Consider the following 27428-nt stretch of genomic DNA (forward strand, 5'->3'; position numbering starts at 1 on the left):
TTAGGGGCTTCCAGTAAGATACCCTCATACTTTAGAAGACGAGAATCAGATATCCATTTTTCAGCTTTTTGTTGGAGCACATTTCTAATATTGTGGGGAGATAGTACCTTTATATTGCTGTTAAAAGTAATTTTCCTGGCTTCTTCTACCAATAACGCACACCCAACAATTGCTTGTAAGCAAGTGGGCCATCCTCGGCTCACAGGGTCTAATAATTTTGACAAATATCCAACGGGTTTCTTCTTCCCTGCCCAATCCTGTGTTAAAACCCCATACGCTGTACCACTGTCTATGTTAACGAATAAATAAAAGGGTCTTTTTAAGTCAGGCAGGCTCAAGACAGGGGCATTGATGAGATCCTCCTTCAGCTTTTGTAGATTCTCTTCATCTTGTCTATCCCACTTTATTAATCCATCGGTACTGAGCTTTTGATATAGGAACTTTACTTTACTGCTATAATTTTCAATCCATTGTCTACAATATCCCACTAATCCCAGCAATTGTCTTATTTGTCTCTTATTGTTTGGCGACGTCAGGGACAATATTCCTTGTATCCTTTCAGGATCTATCTTCTTTTCTCCTTTACTCAGGTAATGCCCTAGATATCTAACCTCCTCTTCCACAAATTGCAATTTCCTTTTTGATACTTTAAGTCCTTTCAGTCCCAAAAAGTTCAGCAATTTAATACTTTCTTTCCGAACCTTTCCCTCATCCTCTCCAGCAATTAATAGATCATCTACATACTGTATTAATTTGGTATCAGGATCTAGCTGATACTCTTGCAGGATCTGTTCTAGGGCTTGCCCAAACAAATTAGGGGATTCTGTGAAGCCTTGGGGGAGTACAGTCCATCTTATATTCTCTCCTCCTCCCTGTTTTCAGGCTTCCTAAATTTTTGCTGTCCTGGAATTCGATTTTGCATCCATCCCCCCATTTTCCTTTCCAATTCCCTACTTTCTCTGACCGCTGTTACCATCATCCTAACCTGCCTATTATGTCTTTCTTCCTCCCTTCTTACATATACCTTCTGAGCTTCCCTCAAAAGTTCATCAAGCCCCCGATCCTGCCAATTTTCTGTCTTTTCTAGTTTCTTGCGGATATCTTCCCAAGCCTTAGCTACGAACTGTGTTTTGAGCAGAGCCTGGCCTATCGGTGTATCGGGATCCAATCCTGAATATAGTTGTAAATTCTTGCGTAACCTTTCTAGCCATTCAGTGGGTGTTTCCTCCTTCTTTTGTCTTTCATTAAAAGCTTTATTTATATTCTGACCTCTTGGGACTGCCTCCCTAATGCCCTGGATAATGATAGTTCGCAGGTCCTGCATGTGAGTCCTATGATGTTGATTTTGATGGTCCCATTGCGGATTCTGTAAGGGCCATTTAATATCCGCAGCGGGCCCGTGGGCATGTTGAGCATCCCAAATGCGCATCCCTGCACGCCTAATCATACCTCTCTCTTCTGCTGTGAACAGTATACTTAGAATAGATTGTAGTTCCTCCCAGGTATAAACATTTGGCCCTAAGAACTGATCTACTCTGTCTGCCACCCCCAGGGGATCTTCTAGTATATTACCCATTTCCTTCTTAAAACCTCTAACATCCCCTGAATTTAAGGGCACTGATATAAACCCCATCTGAGGTTGTGGACCTCCCATGGGCATTTCTCTTAAAGGGTAGAGGTTATTTTGTCGTGCCTTTGCCCGTGTCACAGGCCCTCCCCCTTCTATCTTTTGTACTTCTCCCTCTCTCGAATCCATCTGCCCATGATCCAACTGAGGAGGTGAAGGTAGGGGAATTGCTGGTGGTAAAGCATATGGTGGGGGTCCCACTAAGGCCTCCTCTTCCCTTCGAGGCTTACGTTTTTCGACATCTTTTTCTGTTCGTGTCAAATTAAAAATGGGGACTCCTAAACCCTCCGGGCGAGTGACCCATACTGCTGCATAGTCACTTTCTTCTTGATTGAAAGGGGTTTTGGAGTTTACCCAAAAATTTAATTGCTGTTGTACCCAATCTTCATTAGAACCATACTTAGGCCACCATACTGCCGGGCCAATTTGTTGTCCGCTCCAAATTTCTACACAATAATAAATCATCGTTTAGAAGGGGCGGATGGTTTAGTTTTACACTGCCCCATCTCGTTCTTTACTTCTTGCTCTCTTGTTTTATTCAACGTCTGTAGCTCCCCCTAGTGCCCGTAGCTCTAGGATGCGATCTTATAATATCCTTCCCTAGAGCCCGTAGCTCTAGGGGTACACCTAATAGTAATCCTCCTTCCTAGTGCCCGTAGCTCTAGGGGAACACCTAAAAATAATCATCCCTAGTGCCCGTAGCTCTAGGGGAACACCTAAAAATAATCATCCCTAGTGCTCGTAGCTCTAGGGGAACACCTAAAAATAATCATCCCTAGTGCCCGTAGCTCTAGGGGAACACCAAAGAATAACCCTCCATAGAGCCCGTAGCTCTAGGGGAATACCAAAGAATAACCCACCATAGAGCCCGTAGCTCTAGGGGAATACCAAAGAATAACCCTCCATAGAGCCCGTAGCTCTAGGGGAATACCAAAGAATAACCCTCCATAGAGCCCGTAGCTCTAGGGGTTGTGGTGGTGAAAGGGTCCCGCTTATACCCTGTACCCACCCTTCGGCGTGCCCTCACTCAGTGTTGCATTCACTCGCTTCCCCCAGGTCGTGGCCCACGCCCTCGCGGGCAATGGGAACCGCACTACTGTGGGGTCCACACTCGCTCGGGTTAGTGCCGGCTGCCGGCCCCCCTTCACAAGCACACAACACTCGCCACACGCCGGATTCCCAACCCAGACCGGACTATACTCACCTGTCCTGCGTCTTCGTCCGGACTTTCGTGCACGAAATTTAAAGGGTTAACCGGTTTTTCCTTGCCTTTGTGTTTTAAATTTCGGATCGTCGGCGGGAGTAGGGCGGGAGGATAGGAGCCGAGGCCGCCTATTTAGGCGGGGCGCCCCCTCAGGCTCATTCCTACGCCAGTATTCCCGTCCGAGTCACGGCGCCAAATTGTCATCAATTTATAAGCAATGAGCCGATAATGTTCCAATTAGAAACTTTTATTAATTGTAGCGGGTAAAACAAAAAGGCAATTCAGCGCTGGGCGACAGGGGAATCCTCGTTCCTCCAACTGCCGCGCCTTCCCGTCCCTTGCAACTTCTTTTGTAAGGTCCATCCCGAGTGTATTGTCCTTTAATTGGTCGGTCGTGATCGTGCCACTTGGTGTGTCGTTCCTTGGTTGGTCCTTCCGTGAAACTTTGTATCCATCGGGGCGCGCTTTGCCTGTAACTATGCAGAGTACACAATCTACCCATAAAATTAGAGTGTTCTGCAACCCTTGTGGCCTCCATATTCCACCATCACATCCCGGTCCTAATGAACAAGCACTCCACCACAATGCTACCACATCCCGGTCTTAATGAGCAAACATTTTATCACAAGGGCCAAAAGCCTTTGGACCTTTGTGGTGCTACCATACTGGAAACCCAAGTTAAACACTCTATCACCACTGCAAGCTTTGTCTCTGCCTTAGAAACTGGACTAGTATTTTGTGGACTAACCTTTGTGTCTGTGAAAGCAGACTTGCACTGTGGTTCAGACCTGGTAGAAGCGAAGTTCTGCTGATCTGGAAGAAATGGTTCTTTGTTCCTATTTTCTTCCACTGTTTGGATAGAGAATGTTTTATGAAAAATGACTGTGTTCCAGGTAGCTTTGTTGCAGCTGATAGCTATAGCACTGCCATGTAGCTGTATCATCTCAGTGACTGCAATAAAAGATTCAGTGGGCTTGATTCTGCTCTCCATCTGATGTGTTTATGCCAGCAGGCTTCTGTGGCTGTATTATTGTTTGTTTCTAACAGTGTCAGAACAAGAACAGAGCTTCTGGGGACAAATATAGGTAAATGGAATATTTCTTTGGAATTCAACTCATTCGTTGCTCTCCCTCACCTGTCTAAGAGCAGACTACCCTGACAAGGCTCTGAACCAACTTCCCATATTGGTCCTGTTCCAAGAAGGTCATCTGAAAAGTTGTACCACTTGGCAGCGATTTAAAAACAAATAATCAAACCTACTTGTCTCATTTCTTCAGAAGAGAGAGAAAGGGCACCAGTCTTAAAGAGAAATTTTTGAGCTGTGAATTCCAAGGAGACAGTGGCATCAACTACGGCCATGACAAAGTTGGAGGAGAATGCAGATTTAAGAATTACTCTATCCTTACTGAATAGTTGTTAGCTAAGGGTGGAGGAGAGTGGATTTTACATGGTCCCTTGGTTAGTGAGCTTGAGTGCATTATATACTGCTATTATGCATTAAATGCACCATGTACAAGACAAGATGTCTCAGTAGAGTTGAGGTCTCTAAAGTCAGATATAGTAGTGGCTGTCTTCAGCTCTGTCTTTAGTGTGAACATCTTTGCCAAAGGAGGGAACTTGTTTTAATTGACTTTTTTTTCTCTGCCAACATTTTGCTTTGGTAAAATAAGTGAAAAATCCTATTAGACAGGGGAAGGAAAAAAGAGAGGGACTTTTTGTCCCTCAGTGTGTTCTGAATATTTGAAGGATGTGATGTTTAGAAATCAGTGAAAGCTAGATGGGATTTAAATATTAAGGGGCAGGAATTTGCCTTCAGGTAAAGGATGATATTTGCATGACTCATGTTGTTAGGTGAACATTCCTGTGTATTGGTGACCTTTTACCTTGGTAGCAATGGGAAATATGTTAAGTAGGGGGCCCAGTTCTTCATCATGTTCCACCATAGGAAATGATTAGAGGGAACTCAAAAATAGTGTGTAGCATAACAAGATGCTGAACTAAATATTTTCACTGCTCAACTAAATCTCCCATTGCTTTTAATAACACACTATTTTTTTTTTTTCTTTCTTTCTTTTTCCCATGAATACCATACAAGAAGAGGAAATCTTGTAACAACTGCTATGGAAGCCATGAATTTCACTGCAATTTCATTTCTATAGTTTAAATTATATGAAAGAATATGCTGATTTATCTGCTTAACCACGTCTCTCCTCTGCCTGGTATTACAATTTTCAAGGTATCCAAAGAGTAGGAATGTTTTGGTGGAGGTTTGTATGGTTTCTATAATGCAGCGATACTTGAAACATTTGTCAAGTATGTAAACAAAGTTTATTGAATTTATTCTTTCCTGTTTAAGTCTTGTACAGGCCAGGAGTCCAAAAGAGAATTAGAAAATGGTGTTCTGCATGTCTGCTAATGATGACTTAGGATTGCTGATACTTACTGAACTTGTAGTGAAAGGCTTTTTTTCCTGTTTTAAGGGGAAAAGATCTATTTTATCAAACTGTAGCCACAAGTATTCAAGATTATTTTTCTGATTGGATGTTATCTGAGCTGCCTATGACTGTATCTTTAGTGTCAGTCTTTATGTTGGTCTTTTAGCTGATGCAATATAAAGAAATCATAAACAATGGAGTATGTTTATGTAATTCAAATAAAATAGTGATACAGATAAAAATAGCTAAGTTCCATTAACTTTTCAGACCATAATAGTGAAACACTTGTAAGTCGTAGGATACGCTTGAATGTCTGTAGTACCAATTTATCCCTCTGCTTAGTCATTCATTTCTATTTAGATCTTGGTGCTTCTGTGCAGCCTGTGATTAGATTGGCAGTTCTCATTTAAACCCTAACTCATTCAGTCTTGGTTATCAAATAGCTTAAAAGGCAAGAACAAACGCTGTTGTTTTTAAGATGTACTGATATATGATTTGCATCCTTACATGTGGTATAGGCTGGATTTACCAGAGTAAATGTTCTTTCATCTGTAGTTTTCTTTGTAGGTATTTTGTGTTTTGTTGTGTGGGTTCAGTACACAATACTTTAAATGTTATATTTGTTCCAAATTCGCTGTTGTAGCGAATCAGAGCGGAGCAGGATGAGAAAGTAGCATGTTTTGTAAAAGAGAAAAATTTTACTTTACAACTCTAGGAAGTGGAGGAACCGGTACTCCCAAAAATATCCCTACCCATCAGTACTGCATCTCTGGCTCCATTCAACTTTAGTTTTCTGACTAGCAGTACTGTGTCATCGTCACCAAGCACTGTTTCAACATCAGTGATGAACAAGGTGAATCTATGTTGTATGCTATAAATGCTTTCCTGTATGAGTCTGTATCTGCTCTTTTGCAAGTTAACTTCTGTGGTGCTCATGAAATTAACTGGTGTTAGTTCATACTGAGTTGAGTAAGTCAGAGCTGTATTGCAGTTTGGAGAGAAAAATGCAGTTTTTTGATTGTCAGTCTTAGACTTGCAAATGTCTGGTTTGGTTTTGGAACTGTGGCAGAAAATGAAGTTGCATCAGCTTCTTTTGCATTTAAGAAATCAGATGAGAAAAAGGACGAAACTCCTGCATCAAAGAGAGGCTTCTCTTTTGGTAACGTGGAGTCGGCTCCTGCCTCGCAGTTTGTTTTGGGAAGGACAGAAGAGAAACAGGATTCTGTCAGTTCTGCTCCTCCGTTACTGTTTGGGAAGAAAGTTGAGAATGAAGAGTCAAAGGCACAACCTGTCTTTTCCATTGGGCAGCCTGAACGTACCAAAGAAGAAAGCACAGCAAAACCTATGTTCAACTTCAGCTTTGTTAAACCATCGGAGAAAGAAACTGAGCAGGCAAAGCCAACTTTTTCATTTGGGGCCCAAGCCAATACTTCAGGTAAGCAGAATATCTTTTGTCTTCAGTTGTCTAAGTCCCTCAGATGGTACCTCTGAAGTCATAAGTTACAGAATCTGTAGGAGTTGCTGGGTTCATGTACTGGAGCTTTAGAAAAAGCTTAATTACTCTGTGTAGTGTGATTTGTGTTCCAGTTGTTGACGTATAGACAATTAGTAGAATTCCTGTTTTGATTTCAGTGAGTTTTAAGACTAGGTTTAGACAAAAAATATATACATATTGTCACACATTAAGGAACCTGTATTGCATCCCACATGAGCATGGATGGTTTGTATGGTTTCTGTGCTAGCAGCATAGTTGGTGGTACAGTCTTTAGCGTGGTGACAGAGGCCTCATGCGATGGTTTTCATAGTGAAAGGGGATGTGAGGAGGTGTCTCATTCATGTGTTCTTGCAGCTGTGCTGCTGCAATTTACTGCCATGAAGGTGTGGAAATTGCTTAATAGGTACTACACAGTTTTGTGCATCTTTAACCTTCTGAAAGAGCGGGCTGAAAGATTCTAGTAACAATTGCCATGTGGAAGAATTCTGATTCTGATTTCATGACTTATCAGCCATGGTTTGCAGAACAGCGTTCATTACTCACTTCTACTAACTTTGGAAGTTATAAGGGAAGGAACAGAGAGAATAAAAGCAGCGCATGGGGTTATGGTTCTTATGATTGAGTTGAAGTTCTGGAGTTTGATTTAACCATGGAAATTTGATGAAACACCTTGTGTAAAAATGAGATTTTAACGAGCCTTCTTCAGCACAGTAGAGAGTCCCTTAAAAGTGGCATAGATGAAAAGGGTCCGTAACTTCTGGAAAAACAGCAGTGGGAAATCAAGAACAGGGTCAGGTGTAATAATGAGAGAGCAGAAGCTTAGGGAAAGCTGAAGAACTGCATACTTTAAAAGATAACTTTAAATGTAAAATTGCATTCAGTACTTTGTTACAGTTCTGTAACAGGGGGCTGTTCTCCGTGGCTCCCAAAAGCAGGTCTTGAAAGTACTGAATTACAGTGAGCTTAAGCCAAAAGAGTGAGGCTGCAGGATGATGGGCTTAGCCAGCTTTAGGGCTGTAGGCACAGGGCTGTAATTTCAGGAGAGGCTACAAAAGCAGCTGTACCACTGTGGGTTGTTTTTTTTTTGCTGTGTTATTTAGCAAACTACAGAAGTGTTGCAGGTAATGCATGTTGTTCTTCTCAGAGCATCTGAAGAATAGTTTTGTTTGAGGAGCTGAGATGTACTGGTTCATTCTGGTTCCAGTTGTTATAGCCAGTGCTTGGTGTCCGTAACTACTAAAGCCTAGAACTGTGGTGGTGTCATCATTCTTCACAATTCTCCCATTCCTTTAATTGCACATGGCAGCGATCAGTGTATTAAACCTGGATTTTATGTAATCCACAGTAGCTGGATAATAGTTGAGACATCGTCCAGCATTTCTCCTTGTACAGTGGCTGGAACAGGGTCTCTCTGTTGCGCTTGGTTTGCCGTCTTGCAGCGTTTTATGTTCTGTTCTCCCTCTCAGATCAAGGAGCAGCAAAGCCATCCTTCAGCTTCTTGAGCTCTAGTTCCTCCAGCGCAGCCGTACCTGCCACTTCAGCCAACAGCAGCAGCCTGTTTGGCAGCGTCACTTCTTCCTCCAACCCTGCACCAGTTCCCACTCCCTTTGTGTTTGGGCAAGCCAGCAACACTGTGAGCAGCACCGCTTTTGGCAATTCTGCAGAATCTACAGCATCTCAGTCATTTGGCTTCTCTCAAGAAAACAAACCCACCACCACATCTTCCACCACTGGTGCAGCAGTTAATCCATTTGTCTTCGGTTCAGGAGCCAACAGTAGCAATGCAGCAAGTTCTGGCTTTACCTTTGGAGCCACGGCCACATCGAGTTCAACAGGTACATTTAAGCAGGTGCTTTTGTTTTTGCTCTTAGATCACAAAAGTGGAGCAGGGAAAGAGTGTTTCCTGGAGAATAGATAGGGAAAATGCGTGGAAATTGAGAAAAGTAGTGAATATTTACATCCAACAATATATAAACAGTGCTAATGCTTGGGGCTCAGGTCAAGTTTTGAGGCAGTCTGGGAAATACAGTTTAGGGATCAACTGGCTGTGGTGATATTTTGTGCATTGGATAATCCTTTACTGACTTTCATTTGCATAGGAACTTGTCATTGTGAGAATGAATTTCCCTCTTCTCAGTATCAATCCAGTGCTGAAGGTTAAAAGTTAGTTATAACTTGAATTTTTCTCTCCCATACCTAAAACTCTTCGAGCGTTGTAAATAACATCAAGATTTGTACTATCCACCCTTCACAGGTGTATATTACAAACACAGTATTGATATATGCAGCTGCTGCTTTGTAAAGCATGACTTCTAATGAGCACGATAGCCAGTCCTTCATTTTCTTGGTCTTCATAATCTTCAAATCTTCATAAAAGTACTGGAATGTGGGGATACAAGAAAAGCTGTTCAGAGCAGCAGCTGTGGAGCAAGATAAACAGCATGGGAACCAAGGACACCTCTGCAAGGAGAAGAAGAGTCTCACAGCTCTGATTGGATATGTGCCTGCATGGACAGTTGAAAAGTGTTTTGTAGAATGCTTTGTTGACATATAAGGTGTTTGGGAAAGTTGTAAGGGCGGATGGGAAAGCTAGAAAATAACAACTTGTGAAGGTATATAAGGGATGTGAGAACTTGTAATAAACGATTTGGATCGTTCACATCTGAGTCCGTGTCGAGTCGCTGCACTGGAATGCTTTTTAGTCCGTCTTAACTTCTGTTTTTTTTCCTGGAAAAACAATCAGCCATTCCAAGTTACATTGCAGCAGTTGGTATTTTTGTGTTGCGTGACGTCTGCTTAAATTGCATTTAGATTAATAGCGCTATTTAGAAGGTCTCTTTTTGCTCAGCAGAAGTGTGTATGTTTGAAGTCACAGCTCAGTCCTGTATTTTTTTCTCATTATTTCTGCTGGCCATGCAGAACCAAAGCAGCTAATTGAATGAGCTTGTTTGCTATTATATGGAGAGACAGAATTATTCTGGTAGCTCAGTTAGGTCCCTGCAAGCCTGATGTGGTCTCCAGAAATTGATAATTGTAAACATTTGGATGAGGAAGGGGTGCAGTTGCTTATGAGAGGAAAGATTGGCGTTCTCCTCATTCTAATAGATCAGGAGCTGTGTTTTGAACGCTTAAAATAATACAAATAAGTGAGTGAGTGTTCTTTACCCGTGGTATAAATAAGTCTTAGGAATACAAATCAGCTTGTGCTATTTGTGGGAGCCTGCTTCTAGAGCATGAATGGCTAACAGTAATTTGAGTCTAGACAACCCGTGTTTGAGGTGTGCGTTGTCTGACTCCTTTAAGTATGCTGTTTTTCATGTAACTTACAAGAAAAGGTAGGATTCCTATCATGAATGAGGTGCTGTTTGTTGTTTTACCTACTTCGCTGCAAACATAAAGCTCTGTAACAAACAAAACAACTCAGCACATACTGAAATTTCTCTTCTTTTCCTTTAGGGTCGTCCTCTACATTTGTCTTTGGGTCTGGGTCTTCAGCGCCTGCTGCTGGACCAGCATTTGGTGCCAGTCAGCTACCAGCTTCACGAGTAACCCAGAAGTATTTACTTTTGGTGCAAATCCTCCTGCACCGGCAGCATCGGTACAACCTTCTGGCTCTTCAGGATTTTCATTCAGCCAGCCTGCAACGTTTACAGTGGGGTAAGAGACCAAATCAGATTTTCACTTGAGCTTTTGGTACTATCTGTGGAGCGCAGGCAGCCTCTACTGATGTTAAATTGTGAGGTGCTCAGATGTACTTCAGAATTTATGTCTAAGGACAGCATCTCTCCTCGCTCTGTTAGTGTGACTGGCTAAGTAGGCAACGATGGCTTTATAGCAGCACAGCTCTCAGAAATATCATGCAGCCATGAGAAGTGTTCTTGAAAAATAAGATCTGAATTGAGCTGTTACGCTGCTGCTTACCTGCTGAATGAGAGAGATTTCATTGCTTTTGGTTTCTGGAACTCTCTTCCCATTCATCATACGTTGTCTGTTGCCAGCTGCTGAGCAGTGAGCAGCCAGATGATAAAACAGTTGTTCTGGAATATCTGCTCAGTGCTGCTACTGAACTGTCAGCTAACAGTAGGGAACGTCAGCTGGGTTTAGACCGTCGTGAGACAGGTTAGTTTTACCCTACTGATGATGTGTCGTTGCACTAACTCTGCATGGTCCTAACTCTGTGCTACCGGTTTCTATTCATAGGACTAATGGAAAAAATATTTTCTCTGCCTCTGGATCTTCAGTTCCCGGTCGGAAGATAAAGACTGCAATTAGACGTAAAAAGTAATCGGCAGATTGGTAAAGCAACTTTCAAAGCAGCTGCTGCCCTGCATTGTTCAGTTGTTGGGATTGTACCTTGTGCTGGGTTAGCTGAAGTCAGATCTGCCTAAAGAAATATAAAACTTTGCTGCCCTTTCCTTTTCACTCTGGTGTAGTTCAATTTGTAACAAGTAGAGTTGGCAACAGCGCCGTTCTCAAGCGAAACTATTTTAGAATCCAGCAAGTTACTTCTTTCACTGACTTGGCATGGTTCGGCTATAGAGATGAATATAGCCCGCACAGTGAATGGCTTGTGCAATACCTCTTCATCTGCACCACTATGTGAGCTCATCCTGTGCAGCAGGAGGAGAACAGATGGGAGCTGGAGGTGCTGCAGGCCCAGCTGGAGGGCGAGCGGCTCCACTGCCAGGAGCTGCAGCGCCGCTGGGCTGCCGAGAGATGTGAACTGCAGAAGGCGGCAGAGCGGGAGTGGCAGCTGCTGACCGACCAACTGCGCTGTGCCTGGGAGAAGCAGCAGGCCCAGGAAGAGCAGCAGCTGAAGGAGTGGGAGCAGCGGCAGCGGGCGACGGGGACCCGTCAGCTGCTGCTCTGGAAGGAGGCCGAGCTGCGCGCGACAAAGGAGCTGCTGCAGCGTGATTGCGATGCAGCCCTGCGCCAGGCTCGGGAGCTGCAGCAGCAGCTGGCCAAGGTGCTAAGGAACCCCCCCAGCAGCGAGGCGGCCCATGCCCAGCTGCAGGACGTCCTCAGCAAGCTGCGCTGGGAGACGGATGGTGAGCAGCCCGCCTGCATCCGCCACCTCCAGCGTCAGCTGGAGCTGGAGAGGAGGCTCTTCACCTATTACATCGTGGGGAGCTGGGCAGATGTGCTCTGTAACGCAATGTCCTGCTCCCAAGAAAAAGAGGGAGCTCTGCACTGCCAACGTGCAGAGCAGGGCTCCAGTCGACTGGCCATGAAGGACGCTCACGTCCAGGTACGATGACACACTGAGAGAGTGGGGATTGTTCAGCCTGGGGAGGGGAGGCTCTGGAGAAACCACAGAGCGGCCCTCCAGTGCCTGAAGGAGACCTGGGGAAAGCTGGAGATGTACTGGTTGTAAGGGAGGGTAGTGATACAACAAAGGACAATGCCCTGAAAGTAGAAGAGGGGAGATCTGGATGAGATATAAGAAGACAGGACACCATGAGGGGGCAGAGGCGCTGGCACAGGCTGCCCAGAGAGGCTGTGGTTGCCACACGCCTGGCAGTGCCCCAGGCCAGGCTGGACGCACCTTTGGGCAACCTGACCTAGTGGAAGTTGTCCCTGCCCTTGGCATGGGCTTGGAACGGGAGAGTCTTGAAGGCCCCTTCCAACACAAACCATTCTGTTATTCTATGATTTTCTGGTTCTAGGTGCCAGAGACAGCCAAGGAAGACCTGGGGCTCCCGGGCAGCCGGCCCTCTCCCCGCCGGGACCCGGCACAGCCCCTCACCTGCCCTGCGCAGCAGGAGGAGAAGAGGCAGGAGCTGAAGGCACTGCAGGCCCAGCTGGAGGGCGAGCGGCTCCGCTCCCAGGAGCTGCAGCGCCGCTGCGCTGCTGAGAGACGTGAGCGGCAGGAGGCGGCAGAGCGGGAGCGGCAGCTGCTGGCCGACAAACTGCGCTCCAAGTGGGAGCGGGTGCGGGTGTCAAAGCTGCAGCGCCTGCGGGAGCAGAGCCTGAGGCAGTGGCAAGCAGAGATCTGCCAACTGCTGCAGGAGAAGGAGGCCCAGCTGCACCAGATGCAGGAGCTGCTGCAGAAGCGGCGCAACGACACCATCCGCCAGGCATGGCAACTGCAGCGGCAGCTGGCGGAGGCGCTGCTGAGGTGCGACAGCAGCAGAGCGGACCGCAGAATGCAGCAGGAAGTCCAGCGGCAGCTCTGCTGGAAGTCCCGTGCAGAGCAGGCCGTGGAGAGCAAGCGCCTCCAGTGTGAGCTGCAGGAGCAGAGAAGACACTTCCTGCAGTACATCCTGGAGCACGTGGAGGGGCAGCCACGCGTCTTCTTCAACAGGGCCAGGGCCTGCCATCGGGCTGTAGCAGAGGTGGGTGTTCAGGCTACAGAACAACAAGAGGCCTGCCCACCTGAGCGCAGGGAGCAGCAGGAGCAGAACACCCATCTCCTGAGTAAGCTGAAGGAGCTGCAGAGACGGTGCAGCCTCCTTGAAGAGAAGAGCAGAAGCTCTCAGCAGATGTGGGAGGAGGTGGAGTGGCTCAAGGACAAGATGCGTACGCTCTGCCTCCGTACCCAGCAGCTGCTGGAAATACTCCGGCAGCTCAAGGAGGCCTCTTCTGCATCCAAAGAGGCCACAGAGAAGGCAGAGGGCGTCAACCAGCTGCAGGGACAGCATGTGGAAAAGGAGGCTGCAGAGCAACAAGAGGCCTGCCCACCTGAGCACAGAGAGCAGCAGGAGCAGAACACCCATCTGCTGAGTAAGCTGAAGGAGCTGCATAGACAGTGCAGCCTCCTTGGAGAGAAGTGCTGCCTGCTGAGGAGCAGAAGCTCTCAGCAGATGTGGGAGGAGGTCGAGCGGCTCAAGGACAAGACGCGTACGCTCTGCCTCCGTACACAGCAGCTGTTGGAAAGAGTCCGGCAGCTCAAGGAGACCTCTTCTGCATCCAAAGAGGCCACAGAGAAGGCAGAGAAGGTCAACCAGCTGCAGGGACAGCATGTGGAAAAGGAGAATGAGACGGCCAAGGAAGACCCGGGGTTCCCAGGCAGCACCAGCAGCAAGCTGCTGGAGCAGTGCAGCTACCTCCAACAAGCCCTGAGGAACCTGGAGAGGCACTGCCAGGCCCTGAAGGCCCAGAACCACCTGCTGAGAGAGGGACGCTCTCCAGAAGCGTGCCAGAAGCTGCAGAGTCTCCAGCAGGCTGACATCAAGCTTGGAGCGCTCAGCAAGCGTCTGGAGGAAAAATGCACACAGCTCCAGGAGATGGGGAAGAAGCTGAGGCCGCACAGAAATCCCAAAGAGGAATGCCCCAATCCCCAGGAAAAGCCAGGGGAGTCAAAAGTGTGGCCAGTGGCAGTCTGCATCTACATTTTCGCAGACCATCACCTCCAAAATGAAGACTCTTAGCTCGTCACAGCTACAAAATCCTTATGAGGGCCCTAATGAGGACCCAGAAAACGAGCTTCCACTGACAGCTGGACAATACGTTTACATCTGTGGAGACATGGATGAGGATGGCTGGTTTCTGGGAGAGCTGACGGATGGCACAAGAGGACTGGTCCCTTCCAATCTGGTGGAAGAAGTTTCAGACGATGACCTGGATATCACCGTGCCTCCAGGGCTTCGTGATCTCCTGCTGGATACCGATGATGAAGAGAGACCAGGAAGCAGGAGCAGGGGCAGAAAGTGGTCACCATCCAGAAATCTGTGTCCGTGTGTTGGCTCAGCCTGGGGGACGCCGAGATTCCTCTCCATAAGACAGCAACATCCCATCAAGATTCCACCTTTCTGGATGAAGGCTACCTCATGCTCCACTTGATGTTCAAGTGGAGTGTGGTCCATCAGCAGGAAGGCCTTAAAAATTCATCCCTTGTAAGACTGAGAATTTATTACATTGGACTGGACTAAAACAACAAAAAACACCAAAAACACCAAAACAACTTAAAAAAATTTATATATGTTATTTATATATTATCTATATTATAATATATGATATTATAATATATATATTATAATATATATAATATACATTATATACATAATATATATAATATAATAAATACAATGATAAATAATATTATATATATTATAATATTAAAAAAATACTAATAAAAATAACCAAACCCAAAAAGTGTGTCCAGTCTTCTTGTTTTTAGACAGTCTGCTTTTGTAAAGGTACAAGGAAAGGTAGAGGCTGAGGAAAGCCTCCAAAGTCTTTCTCAAGCGCTCTACCTACAAGTATTAGAATGAAGAGAGAAAGGAATCATCACTGCTTGCCTCTGTTCTTTGGGACACCTTAAGCACCTTGGAAGGCCGCACTTCCTGAGCCCTACAGACAGTCTGTCCCAAAGCAGCTGTTTGATCATTTCCATTGGGTGACAATGCATAGCGCTTGCATCGTCTGCAGGCACGGACTCAGATGCAAATCCACATCCTTAACTGTAGGTCCGTACATCCTTTATATACATGCTCCAGCTCCCCCTTGAAATTTTCTTTCTGTCCCTACATGTCAGCATAGCACTTAGCAAGTCTCCTTCACGTCTAGACACCAACTGCCCATACAAGTGCGTGTGATAATGCACGCGGCTGCCGCCAGCACTCTGTGTAAAGAGAAACTGTCAGAGAGCTGCACATCAGGGAGGGGTTTCTTGGTCTCAGCCTCTGCTTGCTTTTCTGGCTGGCTGTGAGGGACGCTCACGACCAGGTGAGATGGCACACAGAGGGCGTGGATCTCTGGGAGATAGGAGAGTTACATTCCTTGGAGCCAGATGTGCATTCTTCATTCTCAAGTGTTGAAATCTCTTCTGGTGACAAAGCTGGTGAGACTCAGACAGAGGGATGCCGGTGGATGAGAAGGCCAAAAAGACAGCAAGAGCTGTAACAGTACCTGTGGGAGATGCTGATGAGCATGGACTTGATCAGCCTGGTTCTCCAAGGAAGGTTTTGGAGAAGGCAAGGGGCAAGAGATGGGAGCGCAGGGAGACAGAGAGATGCTCTCAGCCAGCATTTGTGTGCCGGGGACAGAAAAGCCACTGGCACTGGAGTTTCTTGCTTGCTTGCAGGAGACTCGAGCTTTGTGGAGGTGGCCGTGTATTTCAGCAGGGAGGAGCAGGCGCAGTGAGTGCTCTGCCGAGATGTCATGCCGTAGACATATGATTCTATGGCCCTGCTGGCAGAGGGCTTTGCTGCCTTTCCTCCTCATGAAGGCATCTTGGGCACTGCAGAGTGAGCCTGCACAAGCAGCAAAATAAGTGCAGTGCATTTCCTTCCTGATGAATGCAACAGCAACTACAAAAGAAACACGAATGAGTGTGAGTATCAGAAGAGATTAATGTGCTCTGGACTCTGAGGAAAGACCCACAGTCACCGCTGGCAAGCAGGTGTCAGTCAGCCTTTCAGTGAGGTCAGGGAGGGATGAAACAAGGCTCCAAGTATTTGTTGCACAGTTGAGTTGCTTCCTGCAGTGCTTCACAGCACAACGTGTTTTTATAAAGATGAATGCCTGGGAAACGGAAAGACTACTTTCATACATCTTGTCTGTGTTAGTTGACTGCAGTTCCAACCAGCTGGACATACAGGGTCTGGCAAATGACACCTGGAAGGAGGTACAGGCAGGAGGCCCAGCACCCTGCAACCTCCAGGTGAGGGAGAGCAGCCAAGGATTCCTTTGGGACCTGCAGGTTCACTGTGTGCAGCATTACATGCAGGAGCATCTGAGTATAGAGATGATGGCAGAGGTACAGAGCTAAGCATCACAGAGAGGGAGAGTTGCTCATTGTTGGAAGTAACCGCGGGAGACGAGTCTCATGCTATCATGATCAACAGGTCTCGTTTATTAGGTGTAACAGCATCTCATTTATACAGTCAGTAATAAGCTCATGCATATTGCAAAAGTAAAGCTCAGGATTGGTGGGTTACATATTACTTCATCTGACCTTTGTGGTTAGCCATATAGTTACTTTTTCTATGTCTATACATTGCTACACATCTTGTTTTTCCCTTAGGCTGTCCTTGCCTCTAGATACATATTCTGTCTTTAGATACATATCCTGTCTTTCACATCCTGATTTCTCCTCAGCTGGTGCCTTCAATCACGTACCTTCTCTTACAATTTAACTAACGGAGTTTCATCATGTCCTTTCTCACAAAGCCATTCTGCATAAACACTCTCCACAGCTCATCTTGTTTCCCATGGTGAGACAGGAACTAGGAGCCACGAGGAAAATGTGGCCGCATTCTGCTTTCCTCTTCTGTCCCACACCAGCCCCGTCAGAGGGGAGGAACAGCCACGCTTCCACTGAGACGTTCCTCTTCATGCACAAATGAGTGTGCACGGAGCTGTGGACAGTGCTGGGGCTGCACACACGTGGGTGTGCACAGGTGTGTCCATGCACTGCAGAGATTTGTGCACGCATGTGGGAGGGTGTGCAAGGACGAGGTGGTACGTGTGTGTGTGTGTGTGTGTGTGTGTGCAGGGATGGGGTGGTACGTGTGTGTGTGTGTGTGTGCAGGGATGGGGTGGTACATGTGTGTGTGTGTGTGCAAGGATGGGGTGATACATGTGTGTGTGTGTGTGTGTGTGTGTGTGTGCAAGGATGGGGTGGAACGTGTGTGTGTGTGTGTGTGTGTGTGCAGGGATGGGGTGGAACGTGTGTGTGTGTGTGTGTGTGTGTGTGCAGGGATGGGGTGGTACATGTGTGTGTGTGTGTGTGTGTGCAGGGATGGGGTGGTACGTGTGTGTGTGTGTGTGTGTGTGTGTGCAGGGATGGGGTGGTACATGTGTGTGTGTGTGTGTGTGTGCAAGGATGGGGTGGTACGTGTGTGTGTGTGTGTGTGTGTGTGTGCAGGGATGGGGTGGTACGTGTGTGTGTGTGTGTGTGTGTGTGTGCAGGGATGGGGTGGTACGTGTGTGTGTGTGTGTGTGTGTGTGTGTGTGCAGGGATGGGGTGGTGGCCATTTGCACGAGCACAGAGGTGTGCAAAGCGGTGGGCGATTGCTCCGTTGAAGCAAGAAGCAAGCGTGACAGTGCTCCAGTTGTAAGGAAGTGCATTGCTGGAACAGGGCAGAGCTGAGCCTGCAACTGCAGCCTCCTTTGCACAGCCCAGCTCTCAGAGGGTGAGACAGTTGTGCTTCCTGAGCAGCTCAGGGACGTTGTGGACAGAAGCAGCCGAGTCCAAAGTTCCTGGTGTGAAGTGCTCCGAACATCGGGCTCTCTGGGAGAGCTCCCGGCTGACAGCACTGCTCCCCTCTGCCCTCGCCCGGGCCTGCTGGGAGCTGCAGGGCCTGCTGGGAGCTGCAGGCCCCGCAGGAACTACCACTCCCAGGATGCTGTGCGGCAGCACCGGGCGCCGCCATGACAGTGCTGTGTGCAGTGCTGTGCAGGGCTGGGCCTGTGGGCTCAGGGCACCGGGTGCTCCTTCCCTGAGCCTGCCAGGAGGTAAGGCACCGTGAGGGTGGTTTGGGGGAGACCAAAAGACGTAGAGAGGACGTAGGTGGGACATGGAGGTGAGATAGATGGGGCATGAACTGGATCTAGAGAGAGGGGTGAGAAGGCAAGGTGGATATCCGACAGGTGGGGACAGGGGCCTGTACAGGTCAAGGGCCAAGTCCAGCTCTGCAAGCACAGCAACATGTTGGGGATGCCGGGCTGCGGCTGGGGATGGAGCAGAGCAAGATGGAGAAAGGGGGGAACATTCAGGGAGCGAAGAAATCTCCAAGTGGGGCTTTCTCCATAGCTCAGCCTGCAGCGCAGCCACACGACCTAGGCAGGCCTCAGACTGGGATCCTGCTGCTGGGTGCTGCAGGGTGCAGCCTGGCTCAGTCCTCTCTGCACCTGGGGACTGTTGGCTGTGTCTGGGATGGCAGTGAGCCTCCTCCACTCCAGGCTGAGCCACTCAGCTCTCCCAGAATTCCCGTCCATCCCCCTTTCTCATCCCTCCATTCCCACGCAGAACTGACTGAGGAGGGGAGGGATGGGTCCAATGGTGGTGGCAGATCTGGGACACTGCCCTTTCTGCTGCCCTTTCACATTGCCCTGAAGGTGGGCCCAGGGGCCTGGGGAGGTGGGCTTTGTAACTGAAGGAACGGCCGCAGGCAGGCAGAAATATGGCAAAGACATGTAATCATTGAACGTAGCAAACAGTCAAGAAATGACAGTATTCCCAACCATTTCCCATCCTAACAATCCTTTCTGATCCCACCCCCTCAAACTCCCACCCCCAATCGACTTCCCTCCCTCTGCCAAAAACCTCCCAGCCCCCTGTTGTAATCCAAGAAGAATGGCAGCAGCCATGGATCAAGAGAAGGACTTGACAGAGCAGCAGCTGTGGAGCAGGATAAAGAGCAAACCGTGTTGGTGGTGGATGCGACAGGCAGTGCCAGCAGGGCGTCCCCTGCTTCAAAGTGCACCTTTCCTCTCTCACCCACCACACATTCTCTCCTGCATTCAGGGTCTGAGGGATTTCTTCCAGTTGTACTCCATATCCGCATGGCCAGTGCGTGATACAGAGCCCAAGTGGAACACCTGCTTGGAAAATGAAATCAACTCTCCCATTCAGTTCTATGAGCGTGCGCCTTCCTCTCAAGTGATGCGTGGTCATATTTGAAAAATCCAAATTAGTTGGATATAAGAGAGGTAATAGCATCATAACCGAGCATTACTAATACATTCAATGATTATTGCCGCAGATTCCAGCACCATTTGTAACATCAGACCCCATTGGATTCACATCCAATCTATTAACATAGTAGAAGCACAAGATAACCTGGATAATGCCTAATAACTCTGGTTCCTGAGACAGTAGTTGGCGAACCTGAAGGCAAAAGGTCAGCGTGCTAGGACAAACAGCCAGACAGCAGTATGGTTAAATATGGCTGCGTCCATCGACTGCCCGAAAAGCCATGCTTTTATAGCAGACAGACGAGGGCATTTAAAAACCACACACACTAATTGAAGGAAAGCTATTGCAATAACAACCCTAAAACCCCCGTTGAAAGCCCTGAGCTACTCATTCTTTTCCTAGAGGTGTCCTTGGTTCTCATGCTGTTTCTCCCTCCACAGCTGCTGCTCTGTGAAGCCCTTCTCTTGATGCATGGCTGCTGCTCTGTAAAATTCTTCTGGTATTACAACGGCCCCCCAGATTCCCACTCCAATAATTCCTTCCTCCAAATTGCAACACTGAATTTCAGAGTGTAACATTATCAGAGTACAATTTCTCCCCCAGAATTGCCACCGCACCAAGTTCCCTCCTCATCTCCCTTTCTGCTCTTCTCGTCTGCGCGTCTTCCTTACTTTCACCCTGTCCTTTTTCTTCTGGTGATGGAGATCTTCAGGCTGGAGGAGCTCTTGTCTTGCTGCAGCCACCCCAGCATCCCTTGCCAGCTGTGCTGTGCCCAAACTCATCCTCGCTGATCCATGCCAGCCGATCATCGATGTCAGCCATGTCCTCCGGGCTGCCTGCGCTTGTTGTCACTGCTGGAACAGCAGTCTGGAAAAGGCAATCTGGAAAAGTAAGTTCTTTGTACTTGAAAACTTCTCAGTTCCTTCTGATCTCGATATACAAAGTAGTTCCAAGTCCCTGTAGCTTTTGTGTTTTCTTTTGCAGAAGGATTCTGTGATTCTGTGTGATTCTGTGATCTTTGGGATCCTTTTCAACCCAGGCCATTCTATGACTGTACAGTTCCATACTGGAACAAATATAAAATGCTAACTATGTAAAACATGGAGTAAAACCTGAGATCCACACGCTGGGCCTTGATTGCAATAAATGAGAGCCCTTTGTTTGCTCCAGTAGAAGACTTTCCATTTCTGCAGTACCCTCTGCAGATGACACAAATGCAAATGCACCTTCTTCCCAGCAACAATTGCCTTTTTTTTTTTTACACTGAGTATGCATGAGGCTCTTCATCATATTCTGCTGGCTTGTCACCCTTGTTGATCCATGGAGAAACAACAAAGCCCTAGAGTAGTGTATGCACTTTGGTATTGGAGAGCTTACTTAATTGCTTCTTCTCAAAGAACAAACTCCAGAGAGACATGGAGACAGCTCCAAACAGAATTGAATAATGGGACTAAATTGATGGAGAGCAGAATTCCTGCCAAGGCTTGTCAGCTAGTCTTAATTTTGCTTTTCTTCTCTCAGTCATGTTAGCATAATATTTCATACTGGCAGGTCTGCCCCCAGAATTAATTGAATTCGCTGATGGATGTTTCCATGTGCTTTGCACTGTAATGTGACTATCAAAAGAGTAATCAATGCTGTTATTTTAAAACCTGTGTTGGCAAGCTGTAAGACAAACAACTGCTGTTGGTAGCTTGGTTACTGCAGAATCAGCTTTCGTGTATCTCATAGATAGGGAAGAGACCCTTAAGGGTCAGCTAGTTGGACTCCGCCCGCAATGAACAGGGGCACCGCAGCTCCATCAGGTGCTCTGAGCCCTGTCCAGCCTGACTTTGAACATCCTCAGGCTCACCAATCTTATACCCCTGCCACACACTCGCAGTATTTCACCATTCAGCATCGCCACTTGTATCTTCTCTTGCTGTAAACCAGAGCTAGCTGGTAAATCATCTGCTGTGCGGGTCAGCTGTGTCTCTCCCATGGGCATCACGTGGCTGCTGGGAGGCTCTGAAGAGCTGCAGCCAGAGGTGTGTCACCCGCTGGGCCTCGTGCCCAAAGGAGCCCACAGGAAAGTGTTGTTGCAGTTTGTCATGCACTGCACTGCCATGAGACTTGACGTGCCAGACATCCTCTGACACGTGACCTCCTGCATCCAGGCAGGACATCTGAGATGTCTCCTTCAGCCTGACGTGGCTGCAGTTTCACACTGGTTTTACTAAGGAAGGAGAAGGCACGTGGATGAAACTCTTTTCCTGCCCTTCCTGGCATTAGCTCATAGTACAAGTAGAGCACTGTCAGGTCAAGCCTGGAGGAGTAATGCTTGTCACTGACATGTTCCTGTTCAGGGTGGAGCTGGAGGGTAGAATAACACAAGAAATTGTCATTGAAATTCAATATCTGTGAAATTCAGCTGGCTGCATTCACAGAACCTGGCGTTAAGATCTGTTTTCTGGTTTATTTTCCATAACCCAGTCCTCATTTATGAACTGAAGCTCTACTGAAAGCCTTTCGCTGTGTATGCTCATGCTGCAGTGCAGCTCTTGTGACCTTTAACAGCACATTCACGTTCCTCTGATCACAGGATCCTTAAGGTTGATTAAGACCCTCTAGTCCAACTGCTCACCCATCACCACCATGATGCTCACCATCAGCTAGCTAAAAACTCAGCAGAGATGATAGATCAAGCACAACACTGGATTTGGGATGGCTAGAGATTCCTAAGATATTGAAGGATTGCTTGCAGGTGGTGTTGGCTCAGGTATTCACCCTGCATCCCACCTCCTGTTCTGTTTGGTTGAGAATCATGCATTCTGCAATTTCACTTTGTAATTCAAAGACCCTGGCTTTACCTGTTGACAAACTGATCTAAAACAAGCCAAGAAGACTCCGTTGGAACTGGTGGATGCAGAACAAAGGCATCCCCAAAGGACAAGTTGCACTGTTTGATGAACATTATTGGATGAGAGCTAAGCTAAGATTTAAAAAGTTCTGGGGCTGTCTCTGAGCATCAGATACAGAGGAAGCCTGCATGATTCCCTGAGAATGGATACCTCCTACTTTGGTGTTGGGTTAAGGGAACACTGGCAGTAACTCCTATCACAAAATGTCACATGGCTCAGACAAAATGCCATCAAGTGGGCTTAATTAGAAGCACCAAATGGTCACAAGATGGTCTTAGGGCAGGGAAGTAATCTATCTATGTGATATTGATTGATGCTGTTAGTTCTTAACAGCTTGACTCTAGAGGGACTGTTCTTCTTTGGTCACCTAGTTTTAAAAGAATAGATGGCTCCTGTCTATTACAATTTTTAACGCATTATTTGTTCACTGATGCCATAAATGTGCCTGTCATAGCAATTGGCCTTGGTATATTCAGTGACTGAAAGCAACAGTTGTTGCTCTAAGAACTGCAATACTAAGCTAGGTCTGCCTGTAGCTGACAGCCATCAGCTTGCTCCTCAGGCAGGTTTCTGTGTGAATGGAATGAAGGGCATGAAATACTGATGTGCTCATCAAACGCTGCTTGTTAGCTTAGAGACAAGGTGTTGAATAGGTTTGTTCATGTATTGCAAACACGTTACTTAGCTGCCTTCATTTTAGCTTCAGAAGAACATGTGCAGAATACAGAATTGATTAGAAGAAATAAGAACTGTCTGCATAGAACTTACTCTTTCCTTCCACAGGAGAATCAAGCAGATGTTTGTATGTGAGTACCTCCAGAGGTGAAACTCGATCACCCAAATGTAATGAGCAGAGACATTACAATCAGTTCTAACTGTATCTTCATGCTGTGCTGAATAAGCCTGAGTCAGGATGTAAACCACTTTCTCTTTTTTTCTTCAGATGGAGCCATTAATTTTGTCAAGAAGCCCAAAATGACTCCAGAAATATCAGTCAGTCCTTCTGAAGACCTGGAGCTGGTGTGTGAGGTGTCAGCTGCAAGCGGAGCTGCCGTATGGAAGAAAGATCAAACAGAGGTGAAGCAGGACCAGAGGACAACCATCATCTCCCAGGGGACGCACCGCAAGCTCATGGTCAAAAATGTGACCCTGAAAGACCAAGGGAGCTACAGCTGTGAAACAAAAGATGACAAAGCAACATTCCAAGTGAAAGTCAGAGGTGAGAAAATGCTTGGAATCCCAGAGATAAAGGAACGCTTCATTTTGTGTGTCTTGCATTGGGAGGATCAACTGACAGCCTCTCTGGTGCAAAACATTTTGGCTATAGGACTTTCTTTGTCATCTAGTGTCATAGCAACACTATTCTACATGTGCTTTTCCATCCAGGAATGAATTACTGCAACAAACCATAGGCAAGGAGGGTAACTTGTGCAGCTCTTGTAGTCAGCTGGTGTCTGCAGGGTTACAGTGCAAGAGCACACCAGGCATGCAAGGAGTGAGAAAAGGGGAGGTGTTTGAAGAGATCTGGTTACAAAATTTGAATGACACAATTAGGTGGAAAATGCCACTAATCAGACTCATAAATGGCCTGGGTTGCAAAGCCCCACAGTGCTCATCCAGTTCCAACCCCCTTCTTCCTATGTGCAGGGTTGCCAAGCAGCAGCCCAGGCTGCCCAGAACCACATCGAGCCTGGCCTTGAATGCCTGCAGGGATGGAGCATCCACAGTCTCTTTGGGCAAGCTGTTCTAGAGGGCCATTCCCTTCTGATTTACTGGAAATGTAGAGAGACATGAGAAGAAAAAAAGAGAAGGGAGGAGGTTCAGCAGTGCATGCAGGTGTTCTAAATCTCATGTCCAAATCTGCTATCAGACTGCGAAATGTTTAGCTTTGTGATATGATGTGATATGATATGATATGAAATGATATGCCTATCATTTCCCAAGGCAAGATAGAGGGGAAAGTATTTTCCTGTCTTAATGAGGTATCATGATGCTCCCTGTGAAGGGCAGGTATAGTGAAAACGGGGAACTGGAGTTAGCTCTGCAGCAGACTACAGCAAAACGGTGTGACTGTTGTGATGTCCCTGCAGAGAAAGAAGACCTGTTTACAAACAAGGACAAGGTACAAAAGGAGGTGAAGGCTGTACTCACTCAAAACGCCACGCTGAGCTGCGAGGTGGCCCAGGAGAAGACGGAGGTGAAGTGGTACAAGGAGGGGAAACTGATCACCTCGAGCAAGATGTTCAAGGTGGAGTCAGAGGGCAAACAGCGTCAGCTGGTGGTGAGCCAGGTGGAGAAGAAAGATGCAGGGGAGTACAGCTGCAAGGCTGCTGGCCAGAAACTCACCTTCAAGATTCATTTCACAGGTGAGAGAAATTGTTTCGACTGTACTGAAGCCCCCAACAAAGAAGGAAGGGAAGGTTAAGTGGTTTGACACATTCAACCCCAGCATTCAGTGATGTAGACGGTGCTTAAATTCTGTTTAATTCGTGTACTTTCTGTTTGCCTTCTGAAGCTATGAACACTTAGGACTTGGGTAGCCTCAGCTTAAGACAGGCTGGAAATAATTGGGGAATTTCCCTGGGCATCTCAAGTAGATGCAATGATAGCAAAATGAGAAGTCAATAATTTCAGGGGAAATTAAAGAATATGAAAGATATCTTCAGGGCACAAGCACACCCCTGCAAATGCTTCTTCCTAAATAGTCTTAGAGACAGCATTTGGTCACAATGCTAGAAGGCGGCATTGGTGGTTTCTATTAAATTAAAGAAACCTGCAACTAAAAAGGTTTTCCTGTATTTTCTTTTGTTTTCTTCTCTATAGCAGGTACAAAAGAAATGCTTAAAAATAGAAAGGCTTCAAGCTGGTGCTTTTCTTTCCAGAAATGGAGGAGGACAGGCATTCTATTTATTAGGAGAGTCTGATAAGAAAGTGGAAAAAGGCTTTTTACCAGGGTCTATAGCAACATAAGAAGGGGCAATGGTTTCAAAAGTGAAGAGGGTAGACTCAGTTTGGACATGAGAAAAGTTCTTTATGATGAGGGTGGTGATACACTGGAACAGATTGTCCAGTGAAGGTTGTGGGTGACTCATCATTGGAGTGTCCAAGGCCAGGCTGGATGGGGACCCTGGGCAGCCTCATTTAGTGAATGATGTCCCTGACCACGGCAAGAGGTTGGACTGGATGATCTTTAAAGCTTCCTTCTATACCCAAACCGTTCTATGATTCCATAGGGGAAACCATTTTATTACTGCCTATGAAAACTCAGGAGATATTAGAACTGTTTTCAGAAATAAATAGGTGAGAAAAATACATTTCCTCACTATGACTTAATCACAAACAGAAATTTAACCTTGACTCTCACCTGGCTTTTGCTGGCAAAGCAACTTACAGCTGTCAGCTTGTTTGGACAATTTAATGCCTGTCCCCTTGTATGAAACTGACTTTTCAATGACTGCGTATGCTGGTGTGCTGCTGGACAGTGGGGAAAGGGGTGTTTTTTAATTTTTGAAGATTTTGGAACATGATACTGGTGGAAATGAAAACAAGTTTAGGGCTATCTAAGCTGTTTTGGTCTGGCAGGGAGGAAGTTCTTCACTAGCAATTGATATAGTTCAGATGTTGGCATTCAGTTCATAGCACTGTCAGGAAATGTGAGTGGGAAAGCTGTCCTCAACGGTACAGTCCAAAGACTAATTTGGGCATTTGTGGAAGGCTGTGTAGAAAAGATTCGTGTCTTAAATGTGCCCGTTTGCCTTCAATTCCAGAAGCAGAAGATGTTTTTATCAACAAGGAGAAGGTGCAGAAGGAGGTGAAGGCTGCACCAACAGAAAATGCCACGCTGAGCTGCGAGGTGGCCCAGGAGAAGACGGAGGTGAAGTGGTACAAGGATGGGAAACTGATCACCTGGAGCAAGAAGTTCAGGGTGGAGTCAGAGGGCAAACAGCGTCGGCTGGTGGTGAGCGAGGTGGAGAAGAAAGATGCAGGGGAGTACAGCTGCGAGGCTGCTGGCCAGAAACTCACCTTCAAGATTCATGTCACAGGTAAGACAGGTGTTGTCTGAAATACAGCAGAGAACAGTAAAGTAAAATCTAGTTTCCATTATACAGTGATCCAGGTGCAGTAGTCTGTGCTGAGGTTTTTCCCCTAGACTTGATTGCCTGGGTTTGTAGCAAGTATTTGGTTTTAGTATGGCACAAAGACCTGTTTCAGTCTGTCTGTAGAATAATAATTACTGATATATGTACAATGGAAGCAATGTTCAAGATATTATTCAAATCTCTCCTGTGCCTGAGATCCCAAACTGTAATTCTTGTTCACCGAAACATTTGACTAAGATAAGTATGTGCAGTGAGGCTGGAGTGCATGTTCTACGTGCAGCCTTTCGTGGCAGGAGAAGCAGGAACTTCTCCTAGTAGTACACTGCCTTTTTACTATGCCTTTATGTTGGAGGCTGCTTCTGGATAGGTGAGTCTGCTACTCACAGTAAGAGACCTGGTAGAGCTGACTATTCCCAGAGCTCAAAGTAAGATAGATATCTGCAAATCACACACAAAGAAGAAAGGACTGCGTTGGTGAGCATATTTCCTTTGTGCCTTTGACAGTCACAGTTGTGGCAATGGTAGAGGCCATGAGGAGTCTGTTCAGGAAGCCAGGAGTACTGTTCTGGGTCATGAAAAGGCAGCCAGTGGTTTGACTATCACATGTTTATGTGTTTTGATGTTTCACAGTGGGTCTTAAGTAAAAGGAACTCAGGTTTTGGTTGCCTGCAGGACAGATGTTCTTTTGGGTTCAATATGTTTGCATAGTGACTTGCAACCATGGGACTGGTGTTCAAGGACCCTCTTGGTTCCTTCAGTTCCTAGGTTCTTTCTTGCCTAGATTTGACACTTTGTTTCAACAGAAGAGCTGATATTCTCTAGTGAAGGCTATTAGTTTGGGCCCAAGTGGTAACCTAAACCTGTTCCAACCTGTACATAAAAACCTGCAAGATGGTCTCATTTCAGTCCTTCTGTTTTTCTTTTCTTCCCTCAGAGCCAAAACCTGTGTTTATAAACCAGGAGAAGGTGCAGAAAGAGGTGAGTGCTGCCCTGGCAGCAAGTGCCTCCCTCAGCTGTGAAGTAGCACAGGATCCAACTGGAGTAAAATGGTTCAAGGATGGAAGACTGCTTGCCTCCTCCAGAA

The 27428-nt window shown here is 46.6% G+C and overlaps 2 protein-coding genes and 1 long non-coding RNA gene across 3 annotated transcripts; all 3 read left to right on the forward strand.

The window, feature by feature from the left end:
• Positions 1–6235: 6235 nt before the first annotated feature.
• LOC146759838 (nuclear pore complex protein Nup153-like) lies at positions 6236–11183 on the forward strand (the record flags this gene model as incomplete). The annotated part of the gene is made up of 4 exons (XM_085509701.1): positions 6236–6701; positions 8228–8596; positions 10218–10418; positions 10962–11183. Coding segments are annotated over 4 exons (1095 nt in total), but the record flags the coding sequence as incomplete, so codon positions are not given.
• A 6878-nt stretch (positions 11184–18061) lies between these two features.
• Positions 18062–23509, forward strand: LOC146759839 (uncharacterized). Its single transcript, XR_014931933.1, has 3 exons — positions 18062–18161; positions 20049–20233; positions 23188–23509. It is a non-coding gene; the product is annotated as an uncharacterized LOC146759839 (long non-coding RNA).
• A 447-nt stretch (positions 23510–23956) lies between these two features.
• LOC146759840 (obscurin-like protein 1) lies at positions 23957–26307 on the forward strand. Its single transcript, XM_085509890.1, has 3 exons — positions 23957–23984; positions 24335–24610; positions 26012–26307. The coding sequence occupies exons 1-3, from the start codon at positions 23957–23959 to the stop codon at positions 26305–26307; spliced, it is 600 nt and encodes a 199-aa protein (XP_085366016.1).
• Positions 26308–27428: the final 1121 nt, after the last annotated feature.

This window comes from Coturnix japonica, chromosome 9 (assembly GCF_054131305.1).
Source record: "Coturnix japonica strain WE chromosome 9, WE-NBRP24, whole genome shotgun sequence".
Classification (NCBI taxonomy): Eukaryota; Metazoa; Chordata; class Aves; order Galliformes; family Phasianidae; genus Coturnix; species Coturnix japonica.